Source organism: Zalophus californianus, chromosome 15 (assembly GCF_009762305.2).
Source record: "Zalophus californianus isolate mZalCal1 chromosome 15, mZalCal1.pri.v2, whole genome shotgun sequence".
Taxonomy (NCBI): Eukaryota; Metazoa; Chordata; class Mammalia; order Carnivora; family Otariidae; genus Zalophus; species Zalophus californianus.
In genome coordinates, this window is record NC_045609.1 from 62,802,333 (window position 1) to 62,819,219 (window position 16,887).

At 34.9% G+C, this 16,887-nt stretch overlaps 1 protein-coding gene across 2 annotated transcripts in view; it reads left to right on the plus strand.

Annotated features, from left to right (window-relative positions):
* SLK (STE20 like kinase) overlaps nt 1-16,571 on the plus strand; it is a 56,282-nt gene extending 39,711 nt beyond the window's left edge. The window contains exons 12-19 of one of the 2 annotated variants that reach the window (XM_027594385.2): nt 176-355; nt 2,730-2,822; nt 9,911-10,040; nt 10,951-11,075; nt 12,036-12,224; nt 12,780-12,905; nt 14,065-14,178; nt 15,329-16,571. In XM_027594385.2, the coding sequence (XP_027450186.1) occupies nt 176-355; nt 2,730-2,822; nt 9,911-10,040; nt 10,951-11,075; nt 12,036-12,224; nt 12,780-12,905; nt 14,065-14,178; nt 15,329-15,475 (1,104 nt within the window). In that variant the 3' untranslated portion in view covers nt 15,476-16,571. The remainder of the gene's footprint in view (nt 1-175; nt 356-2,729; nt 2,823-9,910; nt 10,041-10,950; nt 11,076-12,035; nt 12,225-12,779; nt 12,906-14,064; nt 14,179-15,328) is intronic. The other variant, XM_027594396.2, reaches the window with a different exon arrangement.
* The last annotated feature ends 316 nt before the right edge of the window (nt 16,572-16,887 follow it).

Sequence of the window (16,887 nt, forward strand, 5' to 3'; positions counted from 1 at the left end):
TAAAAAAATTCCTTAATGTATTTTAGTGCATTCAACTTTTTCAGTATTGCAGATGTTGTGTGTCACATCACTAAATTTAAATGCTGGTTATGTACTCTTAGTAAACATTATCATTATAATGAGTTAATATGAATGATAGAAAAGTTAAATGATATTGAGCAACATTGTTTTACAGAGCAAAAAGCGACAATATGATCAAGAAATTGAGAATCTAGAAAAACAGCAGAAACAGACTATTGAACGTCTAGAACAAGAACACACAAATCGCTTACGAGATGAAGCCAAACGCATTAAAGGAGAACAAGAGAAAGAGTTGTCCAAATTCCAGAATATGTTAAAGAACCGGAAGAAGGAGGTAAGTGTAACTACTGCTTTTAATTACGAAAGCTGTTTTTTTAATGTACACTTAAAACTACAGAATTAGGAATAATACATGAGAGTTAAATAGTGCTCATTTATTCTTTATTTCGGTCTTCCCAGCAGTTATGTAGGGTAGTAGTAAGGTCAGGTGTTATCCCATTTTACTGTCAAGAAGACTGGAATAGAAGAGGTTTTTAATGGTCTGTTCAAGTTCACAAACTACCATTAAATGTCCAGCTAAACCTTGAACCAAGTCTTCAAATTAAGTCTAATTCATTTTCCTTCCAGTCTACCATTTTTCCTTTATTAATGCAATAGTTAAGGCCTCTGTAGAAATTGCTTCTTTCAAGAAAACTTACTATGTTGTGTTTGCAGGTGGCAACAATAATTCATCTTATTATTTGTAATATTTAATTCATACTTAAAATTTTTTTCTTGGTTAGCTTGCCTTTCTTGAACATTGTGCCAAAACAAAAGCTGAGTACCCTGAAATTTGAAATTATATCTGTAAATCCATCAAATTGAGAGGTACTTAAAGAATCACATGTGGAAAATATCTGCGTAAAGTGGTTTCTTTACAATGAATTTTTAAATTTTTCCTGAAACTGTTCCATTTTGTTATAGAATCTGTGCTGTTATTTACTATGAAAGATTGTCATTGATTCAGAAAGAGGATTTATATATTAATGTTTTTCTCTCCCAAATTAAAAGTTTTACATATTAGCAAATATGATTTTATGATTTATACTAATACACTAAAGGTGTGGGGGAAGAATTTACCTTTTCATGATATAAAAGACCCCAGGGACAATAAGTATGATTAATTCTATTAGAATTGGAATAAAAATCTCAACTAAACCTGCAAATGCATTTTCACTTTTGTTGTACATCTAAAATACCCAGGTTCGTGTTGGCTTTAACATTTAATTATGCATAAAACTGAAATGATATTGCTGAACTTGAGGATCTACTTTAAAAGCATAGGATCTAACATTAATAAATACAATGCGTTCTATAAATTCTTTAGGTAAATAATGAAATGGTATATAATTTTATTTGATGTAGCTACCATTTCTAAAAATTAGTTTTCTTACTGTTTAATATTTTATTTAGGGATGCTCTGTATACTATGATGCATGACTTGACTGAGGCTCCATCAGTTCTCTTGAAACTATGGATAGTTTTTACTGAGAGGTTATTTTTTAATAGGAGATTAAATTTTTAAAAATTTATAGGTAAATATATGATTTAATCCTAAATATATAAAAGTCTGTAGTTATTTTTACTGTTTTGGGCTCGGAGATTTTTAGCTGGTGAACATGTTTGAGTCGTGATATGCATATTTTAAATAATTATATTAATGTATTTTCTTCTTTATCGCTAAATTTCTTGCATTTGGGGAGTCTCTTCCTTTTAATGGTGATTTGGTTTCATGAGGGATTACTGATGGGGAATTTTAAATACACCCTCTTCAATCAAAATCAGTCTCTTTCACAGACCATCAGTAGCATGTGGTGATTTGGAATCTGATTGCTTTTGGTGCTTCTACTTGTAAACACATGATTGTTTTTCATAGTTGGACTATAGATCTGCTTAGGTGGAATACATATCTAGGATTTTGAAATGATTAAAAGAAGGAGCTTTAAATTATACTTCATCTTACATACTTTATCTGGTGTAATAAATCCTAGCATAGTGAACTGTTACTTTGTGAGTGCTTATAATACTGACATTGACAATTAAGTTTGGCTTAAATTGTCAGCAAAGGAGAGTGTTATTCTGATCCAACACAAAATCATCAAATGTGTTCATTTTTATCACACCATGTATAAAATGGTGTGTTTTATGAGAAAAGAAAACATAGTGTCCATTTATTTCTCTCTCTCTTTTTTTTTTGTCTCATTAAATGAATGTAGAGTGATTTCTTTGGTCTTATGAAGCCAATTATGAAATTTTGCACTTTTATAAATGGCATTAACTTTCCTTATTTTCAACATTTCAAACAGTGTCAATAGATATGTTTATAGTTTTATGATCTTTCAAGAAGGGCAGTTGAGTTTATCATCTTTAGTTCATAATCAGTGCTGCTAATAATCCTTTAGTGATTGTTTTGGATCTTTAAGAGAATAATATGTAGGGATAATTAGGCATCTAATTAACCTTTATATGGTGTGATGTCCCTTTCTGCACTGAGATTAAGCATGTTCTGTCCATTCATTCTTTTTCACCGAACTAACACCTATGCTCTTGCATGTTGAAAGGAACTTTTTAACAGCTTTAATCTTTGACTTGTAGTGTGTCTGCTCACATAAGTGCTTGCTGTGGAGAAAGTATTATTTCCCCACCTCCTGCATGCTTATACACTGTAGGTTATAAATGAAGTGGAGAAAGCACCCAAAGAGCTGAGAAAAGAGCTCATGAAACGCAGGAAAGAGGAGCTTGCACAAAGCCAGCATGCTCAGGTAACAGCAGCAGCTTAATGCTACTAAAAACAGAAAGCAGCATTATTCTCACAGCTCAGTAAACCATGGTTGTAAGGGCAAACTCCTGCTGTACTTATTATATGATGTTGACTTCTGCTTATACAAAGGTTCCCAGGGCATTCTTTATATAGAACTAAAATCACACTAATGGTGACATTTAAGTTGCTAATATGAAATTAAGTGGAATGTTTGGAAAGCTGACTCCAGATGAAATGAACAAGTGTGTTAATGTATAATCCACTGTATTCTTACTATAATAATGATGGAAGCTTATATTTTTAGGTAGTCAGTGGTAGAAGATGTCAGTGTTTGATAGAAGACTTTATGACAAAATATAGAAGATGAGTGTATAGGCTTTGTGCATATGACAAGAATGCCTATTTAAAAGACCATTATTTTTACATAGTTGGAAGTTAAAAGAGCAGTGGTAAATGGTAATGTTAAATGGAGATCTAATGTTTATTACAATATTAACAACGTAAGTAACTTAAAACCAGATTTTGAATATTAAGTATGTTGTTTTTTCTTTTTGATTCGGAATCCGGCAGTTAAAAAATACTGCCTGTATAAACTTGATTCTAGGTTATGATAAGGCTGGACCTATTAAGATGGGTGAATTCTTTATGAAACTAGACAAGATAGTATTTTAAGCAGATTTTTCTAGAATTATCTGATATGACTCTACAAGGTCATTTATACTAGGAGTCATTTTTCTTTTAAGTTTGCACTCAGTTTGGAAGCAAAGAGAAGTGAGCACAATTTGTAGTTACATATGTCAAAGGAAGAAGACACATGGATTATATGTTAATGACTGTTTTCCATTATCATTTTAATGTGGTTTTATGTGATTAAAAAGTGCTTCCCAAACTTTTACGGACCCGTGAAAAAAGATAGAAGAAACAAAAACCACTGGGGACCATGACAAATGGAATAACATTTTAAAAATTTTTTCTTTTTGTCCAGAAGGATATTTTATTTTTAGAAGGATATTTTAAAGTGCTGTTTACTTGTCACCATCATTTTAAAGGAGAGAATATTTTAATACCATGAAAAATAAGGAAAATATTTTGGAATTTAAAATTTTAACAAAACTAGCTTATTTTAATAAATTGGGTTTTGTTTTGTTTGGTTTGGTTTGGTTTGGTTTGGTTTGGTTTGAGCCAGTGAAAAATTTTGTCTTGGCCTGGTTTGGAGATTACTAGTTAAAGTAAGCAGTGCCTGGGTGGCTCAGTTGGTTAAGCATCTGCCTTCGGCTCAGGTCATGATCCCAGGGTCCTAGGATCAAGCCCTGTGTTGGGTTCTCTGCTCAGGGGGATGTCTGCTTTTCCCTCTCCCGCACGCTCTCTCTCTCTCTCTCTGTCAAATAAATAAAATCTTTTCAAAAAATAAAGTGATAATAGCAAATAGGATTTACCATGTGTCAAGCACTATTCTAAGTACTTCACCTGCATGAACTCATTTAGCTTCACAACATATGAGGGTAGTTACTCTTACTACTTCTGTTCTTCAGGGGAGGAAATGAGAGCACACATGAACCACCACACCGTACTGCCTCTCATGTCTAAACTGTTATTTCTGTGTCTAATTTAAACTCCTGTCAGCTTAGTCCAGTGGTTGTTGGTCATGTTGTGAGTAGTTGAAGAGGAAGGCCTTACTTGCCACGCATCTAATTTTGGATAATTTGGATTTCAAACAAGAACAATATGAGTTTTCCTCCTATAGAAATACAGACTTTTTAAATTCCAAAAGGTAAATGTTTCAGATGCTAGAGTTGAAATTGAGAATTTAGTGTTGAAGGAGTTAGGTGATCCTATGCTTTAATAAAACTTTGTTGATGGGACGCCTGGGTGGCTCAGTTGGTTAAGCGTCTGCCTTCGGCTCAGGTCACAATCCTCGGGTCTTGGGATCGAGCCCCACGTAGGGCTCCCTGCTCGGTGGGAGGCCTGCTTCTCCCTCTCCCACTCCCCCTGCTTGTGTTCCCTCTCTCACGGTGTCTCTCTCTCTGTTTCAAAAAATAAAAATCTTCAAAAAAAAAAACCTTTGTTGGTGACTTTTCATAAAATTTTGGGGACTAGCCTATATTTTCAACTAAAGCTGAAAGCAATAGTAAATTTCTTTTTGTAAATTTAATGAAGAATTTAGTAATCTAACAAATTAAAAAGTATTTCTCTTTTGCTACTGCTTTTCGTGAAGGTGCTAAAACAGTAACTTTGCAGAGTCTATTTTTAACTTTTTGAGAATTTATGAATAATAGTTATATAGTCATGGGGCCAGAATGTATTTGATCAACTAGTTCAGTGGTTTTTAAACTGTACTCCCAGGAGCTCTTGAGTTTGGAAGAAGGACCTCGAGAATCCTTCAAAAAGAGAGGACTGTAGGGGCTTGAGGGCCCTGCTTCCGCTTCATGTCACACAGCACGACATTTCATCTGTTTCATAAATATTGTACATTTTTTAAAAGAGGATTTGACTGGTTTAAAAAACAACAATACAAACTAGAGTTCAAAAACCACTGATCTAATTCAAAACCTTCCTTTTACAGATGAGAAAGAGACCTTTCTGTTAAGTAACTTGTTCTACACCTCCTGAAACTCAACATTTGTATAATTATTCTTTCCATTTATAAAAAGTCATCAGCTATATTCTCACCTGGGAGGTGCATTGTATTCTAATCCACAGGGTGTTGCTCAGGTCATGATTCAGTCTTTTCAGTTGTCATCTTGTGCAGTCTTCAAGGCCCCGTTGCAGGACGTAAGTCCCACGTGTCTGTGGGAGGATGCCTTCTCTTGTTTTATCTGCTTTTTCTTCAGCTCACATGTGCCTTTTCATTGTTCGCTTCATTTGTTAAAATCTAGAAGATTGATAGATGATAATGTCAGTAATGACAATATAGTAATAACCTGAAACGAACTTTTTATAGTATAGTATTCTTCAAAGAGTTTTCACATTTGATTCGCACTGCCACCACCCTAATACAGGGATGGAGTGTATCCATTTTACACGTAAGGAAATCAAGGCACAGAAGACTAAGTGGTCTACTTAAAGTCAAAAAAGACATTAATGGTAGAGCTGGAATTAGAACATTTATAATAGTGTTCTTTTTTCTGTCTACCCTCACCACAAATTTTGAGATTTTCATTTTTCAAGAAAAACCTTCCCAGTAGTATTTTATAAGCTTTGCACATGTGAGAAATTGAATGCTGTGATTAGATTTTTATCTTTGTGTGAAGTGACATTTTGATTGCATTTATGTTTTACATACATGTTTTAATTATGGATATGGTCAGAAAAGCCATATTAAAAGTAGTGATTGTAGTTCCATTTAACTCTAGTTTTCACTATTCAGATTGTCCATAATGAATAGTGAGTTGCTCTTCTCCTTGCTGTAGTTTTAAATTAAGTCTGGAATTCCAGGCTGTATTCTTTCTCACAGTTTCTATAGGGAAGTGACTAGCTTATTTAACTGTAATTTTTGTTTGTGATGTTTGATATACACAACTGGAGTAGATAGAATACAGCTTGATTTCAACCCCTCCCTTCCCCTCTCCTAGAATTAGACTTACTTTTTTTTTTTATTATTGGCAGCTGCTGGGCTCTATAGTTTTCTAAAGAGTAGGCAAAACATTAATTTTTTTTTTAATGAGAGGGAGAAATTATGAATTATCACTTTTCTGATCATTACCATTTTTAGCTTTTCTTTTGAGTTAGAATCAGATTTTGTACAAATAGCCCAGTATATCATAAACCTTTCCTATAGTTTTCTAGAACCCAAAGTTGTATTTTTAATGTTTATAGTTATCTGATTAATATGATAAAATTTCTTATCAGCATTTAAACTTGTACTTTGAAAGGGTGCTCATTTTACAGTTTATGTGTTCATTTAAAATTATTTGTTGCTTTTGGTGATCAGCTACATCTTTTTTTTTTTTAGGGTAAATGTAATTTGTTCAATCTTTTTGGAATGTAAGATCACTTTCCTTTTAGATCCTAAGAGTAATTTCTAATGAAAAATTCCAGTGTGAATATATTATACTTGGCTTTTGTTAGGAAACTTAATGGAATTTAGGAAATTTAATGAAAGCTCAATAATATTAAAATTTCATTTCTTTTGAGGTAATAAAATATATGAGTTAGTATGTGAGGGACCTGGACCTTTCAGGTAAATTTTAGCTTTAATAAAATTATTTGAGGTGCCTGGCAGGCTCAGTTGGAAGAGTGTGCAACTCTTGATCTTGGGGTCGTGAATTTGAGCCATATTAGGTGTAGAGATTACTTAAATAAATGAATAAGTGAAGGAAGGAAGGAAAGAGAGAAAGAAAGAAAATTATTTGCACAGTATTTTTGACTACGTAATTATCCAGACTGCTTAATTATTTAAGTCTGTGACTCTGTAAGACAACTGCTGTCTTCGTTAACGCTCACTGTTGGAAGCACTTGCAGTATAGAAGCCTACCTTGACTCTTACCTATTAAACCTTATTTTACTTTCTGGACCAGCACATGCTAATTCTGCCTCCTTCTATATAATAGTCTCAGCTCTTCTTTTCCCCATATGTATTAGCTGCTGCATACTTCTGTAGTTTTTTCCGTTGCTCATTGTGTAGCATGGTTTCTAGACCCTGTAATCCAGCTTTTGGTTTTCTGTGGTTTACTTTTGAACTTTTGAAAATGTGATACTAAGGGAAGGGGCCCACTGCTCTCTATATGGACAGACAAAACCAATTTGGAACCACTAGAAGCTCCTTAAAGGCAATACTGTCTTTTTTTAATTTTAGTAACCTCATAACTAGTACAGTGTCCAACATTTACTAAGCACTTAGTAAAGGTTTTCTTTGAACCCAGCTCTTATCTTGCTTAATGTAGACATACATGTATTATAGTAATATAACCAAGAATTGAATTGACAGGAAATTGCATTCACTTTTTTAGTGGCACTGGCTTATATTTGCCCTTTTTAATTTTCACATAAATATTTATTCACCCCCATCTTACACTTTTGCATTTGATTTGAGTCTAAATGTAATATTTATATTTAGAGTAATTAAATATTGGGCCCATTGTTTCTGTCTACACAGATATTTTTTAAAAGTCCTTTATGCAAATTAATAGTACAAATGTTGAACAAAAGAAAACCCTTTGATATAGCTGCAGACTATATTGTTTATTATACAAGTTTGCATATAGAAATTTTACAATGAAATTAGAGAAACAATGTAATTTTTATTATAGGTGATATTTACTGTAGGAAAATATAAAGCTTAAGCAACTTTCTTTGTTATAGTTGCTTAAAAGATAGGCATGGAGATTTTGCATCTCTTTAAAACTCAAAAGGCCTTGGGTGCCTGGGTGGCTCAGTTGGTTAAGCGACTGCCTTCGGCTCAGGTCATGATCCTGGAGTCCTGGGATCAAGTCCTGCATCGGCTCCCTGCTCAGCAGGGAGTCTGCTTCTCCCTCTGACCCTCCCCCCTCTCGTGCTCTCTCTCTCTCATTCTCTCTCTCTCAAATAAATAAATAAAATCTTAAAAAAAAAAAACTCAAAAGGCCTTATTCTGAATAGTTGAAATTAAATATTCATTGTGGGTTTTTTTTTCTGTGATAAAGTTATGTAGGTGACTGTAGTCAATTCACAGTTGTATTTTATGGAGGCGATTCATTAGTTTTTCTGCTAATGTCTATTTGTATTTATGCTAAAGTACAAACTCTGACACAGATGAAGCAGTAGTATTTATAGCTCCGGATTACTTTAACAGGCCATCACGAACGGTAAAACGTGATACTCGCCTCCAGAGACATAGCAGTAAGGCAAGCACCTTGAGGAACACTGCTAGACTCACTCTTCATGTATTGAAGACCAGGCTGGTAGTGATCCAGATCCTGTCAGACTCTGCCCAAGGCATAAAGAATAGATCCAAATGGATCTTGGGCTTTTATCTTCTCTAGGATGTGCAAGAGGAGGGGTTATAGGTGGAGTGCTGCTTCAATCCTAAATTTCTAAATCCACACTCAAATTGGTCAGAATATCCCTTTTGCTAATCACAGACTGCTCTAACTGCCAAGAGGGATGGAGAGCCAAATGTTTACTGGCAAAACTTATTTTTCCATATTATTTCAACATATTTCTTCAATTTGGATAGTATTTCTTCCTTCTGTAAATGTGTGATCTAGCACAAAGACCATAAGTCACTTTAACATTTCCTTTTCTTACACAGTTACTGAGGGATTTTTTTTTTTTTAAAGCATAAATTTGGCACTTGGGCAAATAGTATGTATTCAATAAATATTTGTTGAATGAACGAGTGAATCCCAAACATGTTGGTAGAATTCTCTGATCATAGGGAATTTTATATATATACTTATAAAACGTAACTCACTTTTCTTAGTTCACATTTCTCTAGCAATGTACTATTTCTCATTGTCTACAAACTATTGTTATTTTTAGGCAGATACTATAGATATAGAAACTATCTTTCTCTGTTAGTGTAGCCATGGTATTTCTTCCTGACTCTTTATTTCTTGGAAAAATAGAGATATTTAAAATTCTGATATGTGTTTTACTTATTTGCTCTTTATTCTCTTTTTCCTAAAAGGCATTTCTTGTTTATTATTGTTTTATCCACACCACAGTGTAATGAATTGTCAGTTTTTGAAGCTCTAAATTTGTTATTTTCCTAAAGCTGTTCATGTAATAGGGCATTTTAATTAGTGAATTGTAGTCTTGTGTGTGTATTTTTTTTTCCTCTGGTGGGCAGCAAAGCAAAGTTTATTGAGAACTTAGTAAGGTTTACTGAGTGATAGTACAGAGCTCCTGAAGAGGGAGGGGACCTGAGAGGGTTACCTCTGTGTGTTATTTTTCATAGTGAGTTTAGAATATTATGTATTCTAGTACTTTTTTTTCTGGGCTTGAATTGAGTTACTAATACATTTATATTATATATGCTATATAATTGGTGATTTTTTTTTTTTAGAAACTTGGCTTAGAAATCTTGTTAACCACTAATATAGTCATATAGATAAATGGATGTTTCACTCAGTAGATGCTTATTAACTGATGGTTAACTGTGTCTAATAGGAACAGGAATTTGTTCAGAAGCAACAACAAGAATTAGATGGCTCTCTGAAAAAGATCATCCAACAGCAGAAGGCAGAGCTAGCCAATATTGAAAGAGAGTGCCTGAATAACAAACAGCAACTCATGAGAGGTATATGAAATTACGAGCATATGTGTGTATATAAAATGATACCTGAAGAACATTGGCTGAGACATATGGATATGTCTGATATCCGTAATATCAAATAATTGGAAATTATTTGAATGCTCTCCTTTGCTAGAGTGGTAGAAAGATAAAGTTGAGGTTAATAAGAGGAAAAACTATGTTAAATTTTAAGAATTTAAAATTTTTAAATTCTTTATAAAGTTAAATACTGTAAGACATCGAATAAATGCCTTTATGAGAGGAAAAGTAAACAATAAGCATATAATTCTTAAAACATCTTTTTGTTCAGATGATGCTAGAACTTTACCTGAATAGTTTTGGTATACTCATTATGCCTTATAATTGTTGGTATACTTAATGGCTACACAGTGGAATGGGATTTTAAGCACTTATTTCCCTTAATAAAAAGTTAAGATTTTTTTCTTTATCATTAAGATAATTAAAAGGAATTTTGGTGTTGGGGGTGGGACACTCTGTTTATAGGACATTAGAACAGAATGGTAAGTGGTGATGAATATTACCTGTGCACTGGCAATATTTCATTTATACTTCAGAATGTCATTGCGTGGGGGCATCTGGGTGGCTCAGACGGTTAAGCGTCTGCCTTCAGCTCAGGTCATGATCCCAGGGTCCTGGGATCGAGCCCCGCATCGGGCTCCCTGCTCCGCGGGAAGCCTGCTTCTCCCTCTCCCACTCCCCCTGCTTGTGTTCCCTCTCTCGCTGTGTCTCTGTCAAATAAATAAATAAATAAAGATCTTAAAAAAAAAAAAAGAATGTCATTGTGTGTATAAGTTAGTGTATATAGAACACTTTTAATGTAAATATTAAAATGAAGACCAAAGTACATGTGTAAAAAGAACAAAGTGACGTTTTGAAAATTGCTTTCTTCTTCTAGCTCGAGAAGCTGCAGTTTGGGAGCTTGAAGAACGACACTTACAAGAAAAACACCAGCTGCTCAAACAGCAACTTAAAGATCAGTATTTCATGCAAAGACATCAGCTACTTAAGCGTCATGAGAAGGTTAATGAAAGGAAGATTGGTTTACTTTTTGTTCATTTCAAATTTATAGAGTTATTTCTGAAACTTCTATTTCTTAGAGAATGAATTTTATATTTTCTTTTTTTTAATCCTAAAATTTATTTGGTGAAGTTTGGAGTAATTAAGTGTGTCTTATGACTGCAAACTTCTTTCTATGAATTTCATGGAAGGTGACTAGTACAGTGCTTTTAAGTTCTCTTCTATGTTATAATTTTCATCTTGTCTCTCAAAGGTAGCTATTGTGACTCCATTTATGGTTCAAATATCTTAAAAATGTGGACTCCCTGACTTAGTAAAAGAATTTTAATATAAGACTCATTATGGGCACCTGGGTGGCGCAGTCGGTTGGGTTTCCGATCGTGACCTCAGGTCTGCGGGTCGTGATCTCGGTGTTGTGGGATCAAGCCCCATGTCGGGCTCCTGCACTCACCGTGGAGTCTGCTTGAGATTCTCTCTCCCTCTCCCTCTGCCCCTCCCACTTGTGCTCTCTTTCTCTAATATAGATAGATAAATCTTAAAAAAAAAAAGATCCTTATTACTAAAAGCTTTATTTTTATTATAAATTATATTTTGAGTAAAAGTTTGCTGGTTGATAATGCAACAAGGGAAAGAGCAATTTTGAGAAACAACAACAAAATGACATGTTTGCGCATATATGTGAGTACTGAGTATTAAATTATATCTACATCGGGGCGCCTGGGTGGCTCAGTTGGTTAAGCGACTGCCTTCAGCTCAAGTCATGATCCCGGCGTCCTGGGATCGAGTCCCACATCGGGCTCCCTGCTCAGCAGGCAGTCTGCTTCTCCATCTGACCCTCCTCCCTCTCATGCTCTCTGTTTCTCATTCTTTCTCTCTCAAATAAATAAATAAAATCTTTAAAAAAATAATAAAAATAAAATAAATTATATCTACATCACTGGACTCTGTTTGATACTTTCTTAGGAAACAGAACAAATGCAGCGTTACAATCAACGACTTATTGAGGAATTAAAAAACAGACAAACTCAAGAAAGAGCAAGACTGCCTAAGATTCAGCGCAGTGAAGCCAAGACTCGAATGGCCATGTTTAAGAAAAGCTTGAGAATTAACTCAACGGCCACACCAGATCAGGACCGTGACAAAATTAAACAGGTAAATAAGCCAGTTAGTTTCTTCTTTTTTAGATTTAAAAAATGTGAAAGTCCTTTAGAAGTGTCACATAATTATGTTGTAAACATTTCAAGCCACCTTGGGCCTGTTGATGTTCTCTTTGGCTTTATGGGCTGGGGCTAGATATGTGGCATATACCAACTTAGTGTTCCTAGGTTGGTGGCCACAGAGGGCAAAGCCCTCTGCCCCATGCCCTACACAAGATCTTGGGCTAGACTGGTCCTAAGACCAGTCCTGGGAATTAGGTGACTTGGACAACTTTTGAAAAACATAGGGCTTCACTTTGCTTCTATAGTCTTAGGTCCCACACACAAATGAACTGAAGTCACTAAGCAGATGGGAGGAATAAGGTTTTAATGAGAAGCACCCTCTCTCCCCACCAAAGCCATAATGTAGACTCCAGCTCAAGTCACAGTATATTATTACTTGCAACTTCAGTTTTTTATTGTACTTTAAGTCTTGCTAAATTCCTTAATTACTCCTTTGGAAGATGCAGAAATTACATTGCTTGTTAACCATATTTTCTTTTATTTATAGTTTGCTGCTCAAGAAGAAAAGAGGCAGAAAAATGAGAGAATGGCTCAGCATCAGAAACACGAAAATCAAATGCGGGATCTTCAGTTGCAATGTGAAGCCAACGTCCGCGAGTTGCATCAGCTGCAGGTCAGATACAGGATCATGAAAACTGAGCTGGTGGCAACGGGGCAGCACGAGTGGCTGGTTTGGAGAGAACAGTAGCTAACCAAAATAAACTGTACTTTACTCATGAAAATGCTGGGATTGAGAGGTTTTGTTTTCTGTATAGACCCAAATAAAGATCAGGTTAGTATCATAGGCACTTATGTAGCTTTTATATAACCATAGTTAATAGAAACATGAGGCTAAATTATAGCCTAAGAAGTTGAGTCTTTCAAAAGCAGTATTGAGTATTTTTAGTCTATTTCGCAAAGAAAATGAACAGAGTTTTCAAAATGAGGTAGATGGTTTTGTTATCAGATTCTGAATTTAAAATTTTATTTAGGGAGAAATAGTTCATTTTCTTCTAGGTGTTTGAAAAAAGTGATAAATATATGAGAATTTTTTTCCCAAGAAATTTAAAGGTTACTTTAGGGGGACTGCTTTGGGGCCTTACCTAGAGTATGCAGCCCATCTATTATACAGCGTAAAATGTTTAAAATTTCAGAGTAGTGTAAACATTATTATCCATTACTATGGATAGTGTAAACATTATGGATACTCTACATATTTGCTTAATTTACTAGAGTAGAATAGTTCCTAACCCCACATTCTAGTACCAGTGGGTAAAATCCATATAAGGTGCCCTTTGAAGGGTCAATTTTATGAGCAAACCTTCTTAGAAAGGAAAAACAGGATCAAACTAATTCTAAATATGGTAAGTAACAGATCTAGCTTCTAAACCTGCAGAAATGAAGCTATAACTCATTTGAGCCCTTGGTTTTCAGAGGAGAGCCCGAACCTCAGTAATAGTTTGATGTTTAGGGACGCCTGGGTGGCATAGTCGTTAAACGTCTGCCTTCGGCTCAGGTCATGATCCCAGGGTCCTGGCATCGAGCCCCACATCGAGCCCCACATCGAGCCCCACACCAGGCTCCCTGCTCCGCGGGAAGCCTGCTTCTCCCTCTCCCACTCCCCCTGCTTGTGTTCCCTCTCTCGCTATCTCTCTCTGTCAAAAAATAAATAAAATCTAAAAAAAAAAATAATAGTTTGATGTTTAATGAATGCTTTATTATTTGAAGATAATTACATTTGTGAAAAATTGCTTAGTTGATCTGAAAATTTTTAATCCAAATTTTATTTTCAGAATGAAAAATGCCACCTATTGGTTGAGCATGAGACTCAGAAACTGAAGGAGTTAGATGAGGAACACAGCCAAGAATTAAAGGAATGGAGAGAGAAATTGAGACCCAGAAAAAAGGTAATTTTAAAAGCTTTAGATAAAATATGTTTGTGTTCATCCATTTATCCACCCAGTTATTGGCTGTTTAGTATGGGTCAGGTACAGTGTCAGAGATAGGAAATAAGGGATGAAGAGACAAAGTCCCTCTCCCCCAAAGGTTCAGAATGTAGTGACAAGCAGTTACAGTTCAATAGGAACACTGCTGTGAGGGAGGTAAGGACAGGAGACAGGAGCACAGTGTTGAGGCCAAGGAACTATTCTAGAAGCTGACATATACCAGTGAACTGAGAGATAACGCTCCTGATTTCAAGGAGCATACATTCTTGTGAGAAAAGACAGACAATAAACAACTGTGTCCGGTGGTGAAGAATGTTATGAAGGAAAACAAAGGTGATGGGATAGGGAATGTCTGAGGTGGACATGGAAGCTATTTTATATACATACATATATATATATATATATATATATATATATATATATATATATATATAAAATCATCAGAAAAAGGAACCTGCGGTGAGATGACGTTGGAACAGAGGCCCGAATGAAATAAGAAGGAATGGAACATCCAGGTGGGAAATGGGTGCTTAGAGCATGAACCAATAATAACAAAACAAGAAACAGTAATAGCAGTGGCAATACTCATCGAACCCTGACTACAGCACTTACTATATACCATCTGTATTGTGGGGGTGTAAAGCTGAGTCTGGTTTAGGGCTTACCTTCAAACGGCTTATAGTTCAGTGTGGAAGAAAAGACATGCACATCAAAAATGAAAATAAAAAACAGAAAATGCCATGTGGGAGGGAAGGGTAGTAGTTAATAATAGGTGCCATCTATTGAGTGCCTGGTAGGTGTTTAGTACATCATGATTTAATCTTCACCTAGCAACCCAGTGAGGTAGGTGATACTCTACCTAATTTATAACAGAAGAATGAGATGATTCTGTAATAGAAGTTAAGTCATTGACCCAAGTTACACATTCGTATGGCTGAGCCACAGGCTGCAATCTAGGGCTGTGCACAGCCTAATCTAACTGTTGAGCACTCTGGTCTTCCTTAGGATAACATACAGAGAGAGCATTTTGAGCAAATAGTTTTATTCTTGGCTGTCAGTAAATTCTGTTTGTAATACTAACACATAATTTCTTTTTCCCTTCCTTTTTAAGACACTGGAAGAAGAGTTTGCCAGGAAACTGCAGGAACAGGAGGTGTTCTTTAAAATGACCGGGGAGTCTGAATGCCTTAACCCATCAACACAGAGCCGGATTTCCAAGTTCTACCCTATTCCTAGCTTGCATTCCACTGGGTCATAACAATAGGAAACGTTCTGTGATTGGGTTTGGCTTTTTAAATATGTCATTCTGTTCTCTTCATCTTCTGCCACAATCTATATCGGAGAGCTTATGAAGACAATCACCTGCCTCACCTTCTAGGTGTTTTGTTTGTTTGTTTATTTTGTTTGTTTGTTTAGCAAAGATGAAGGGAAAGGAACCAAGACAGATGCTGGGCCATGTTGGCAAAGTGGCATCTTGCAGTAATTCCCTAAGGTGATTTTGTATATTAATCTTAAAAATTGTGTTCTTTAGATACTGTTACGTGAAAAACTGTTAGTATGGTGTTTGAAGTTATTTTATTTTTTTTTTTTTTAAAGCTGTTAGGCCTTTGAGTATTAGTGAATATCTTTTTACCTGGCCTAACTTCTCAGTGATGCCTAAATTCTAGAGCTGCAACTCTGCTATAGAGAGTTGGAATAATTTCCCTTTTACCAAAGGGAAATTGAATCAGCTCTCAAGACAAAGCTATGAGTTGCTCAAAATACCATATTGATTGAATAAATAAATCTATTTTGTCTTTAAATAGCAACAGACTTTTGAAAAAGAAACATTATTGAAATAATTTGTCTAATCACCTGTTTAGTCATGAGCTAATAATTAAGGGTGCTAATTTTATTAAAATAGTGCCTAAAACACTAAATTTCAATTGAGTCTAAAGTAGAATTTCCTTTTTTGATTCAACAGGGACAAACATCCTTAGCATTAAGCATTATTGTGTTTTAAATCTTGCTCCTATTACCATTTGATAGAAATTTTCATCCTAAAATATATGTTGTACAAAGTTGGAAAGATTTAAAAAATGGTAGTTTTTAGATATTGAAATTGGAAATACAACACTCACCAAGCTGAAAGAAGTATAGACTTAGGCTCCTAGCTTATTGCCTAAAATAATCCGTGATCTGGTTAAGTGACCTCTCCCATCCTAGCACATTTTGTTCATTGAAAACTCTGCCTGAGGCCTGCAGGCTCTGTTATACTTATAAATGTATTTTCTGATATTAATCTTAAAAGAGGCATTTGTTCAGAATACTTTTTTAAAAAGCATTCAAATAAAATATTTAGGCAATGTCAGAAATGATTTCGTTGTTGTTGAAAGTCATTTGTATTTTGGTTTTATTTAGTCCCATGTTTAAATTATTTACTTTGATTTGAGTGGGAAAAGCCTGAAACCTTTATCATGTGGTTGCTGATACATGTAATTATTAATGAAATGTTCACTCTTGGTCCCTCTTGTGACTTGGAATTCCAAGTTCTAGTCAGGTCAAATAGTATTATGCAATGTACTCTGGTGGCTGAGTAGATGGCCCATTTGTAAATGATGCTTTGCTGTTTGCCATTTTCAACCTATTCTCTTTTAAGAGTACTAAGTACCAAATTGTAGACGTTTCAGT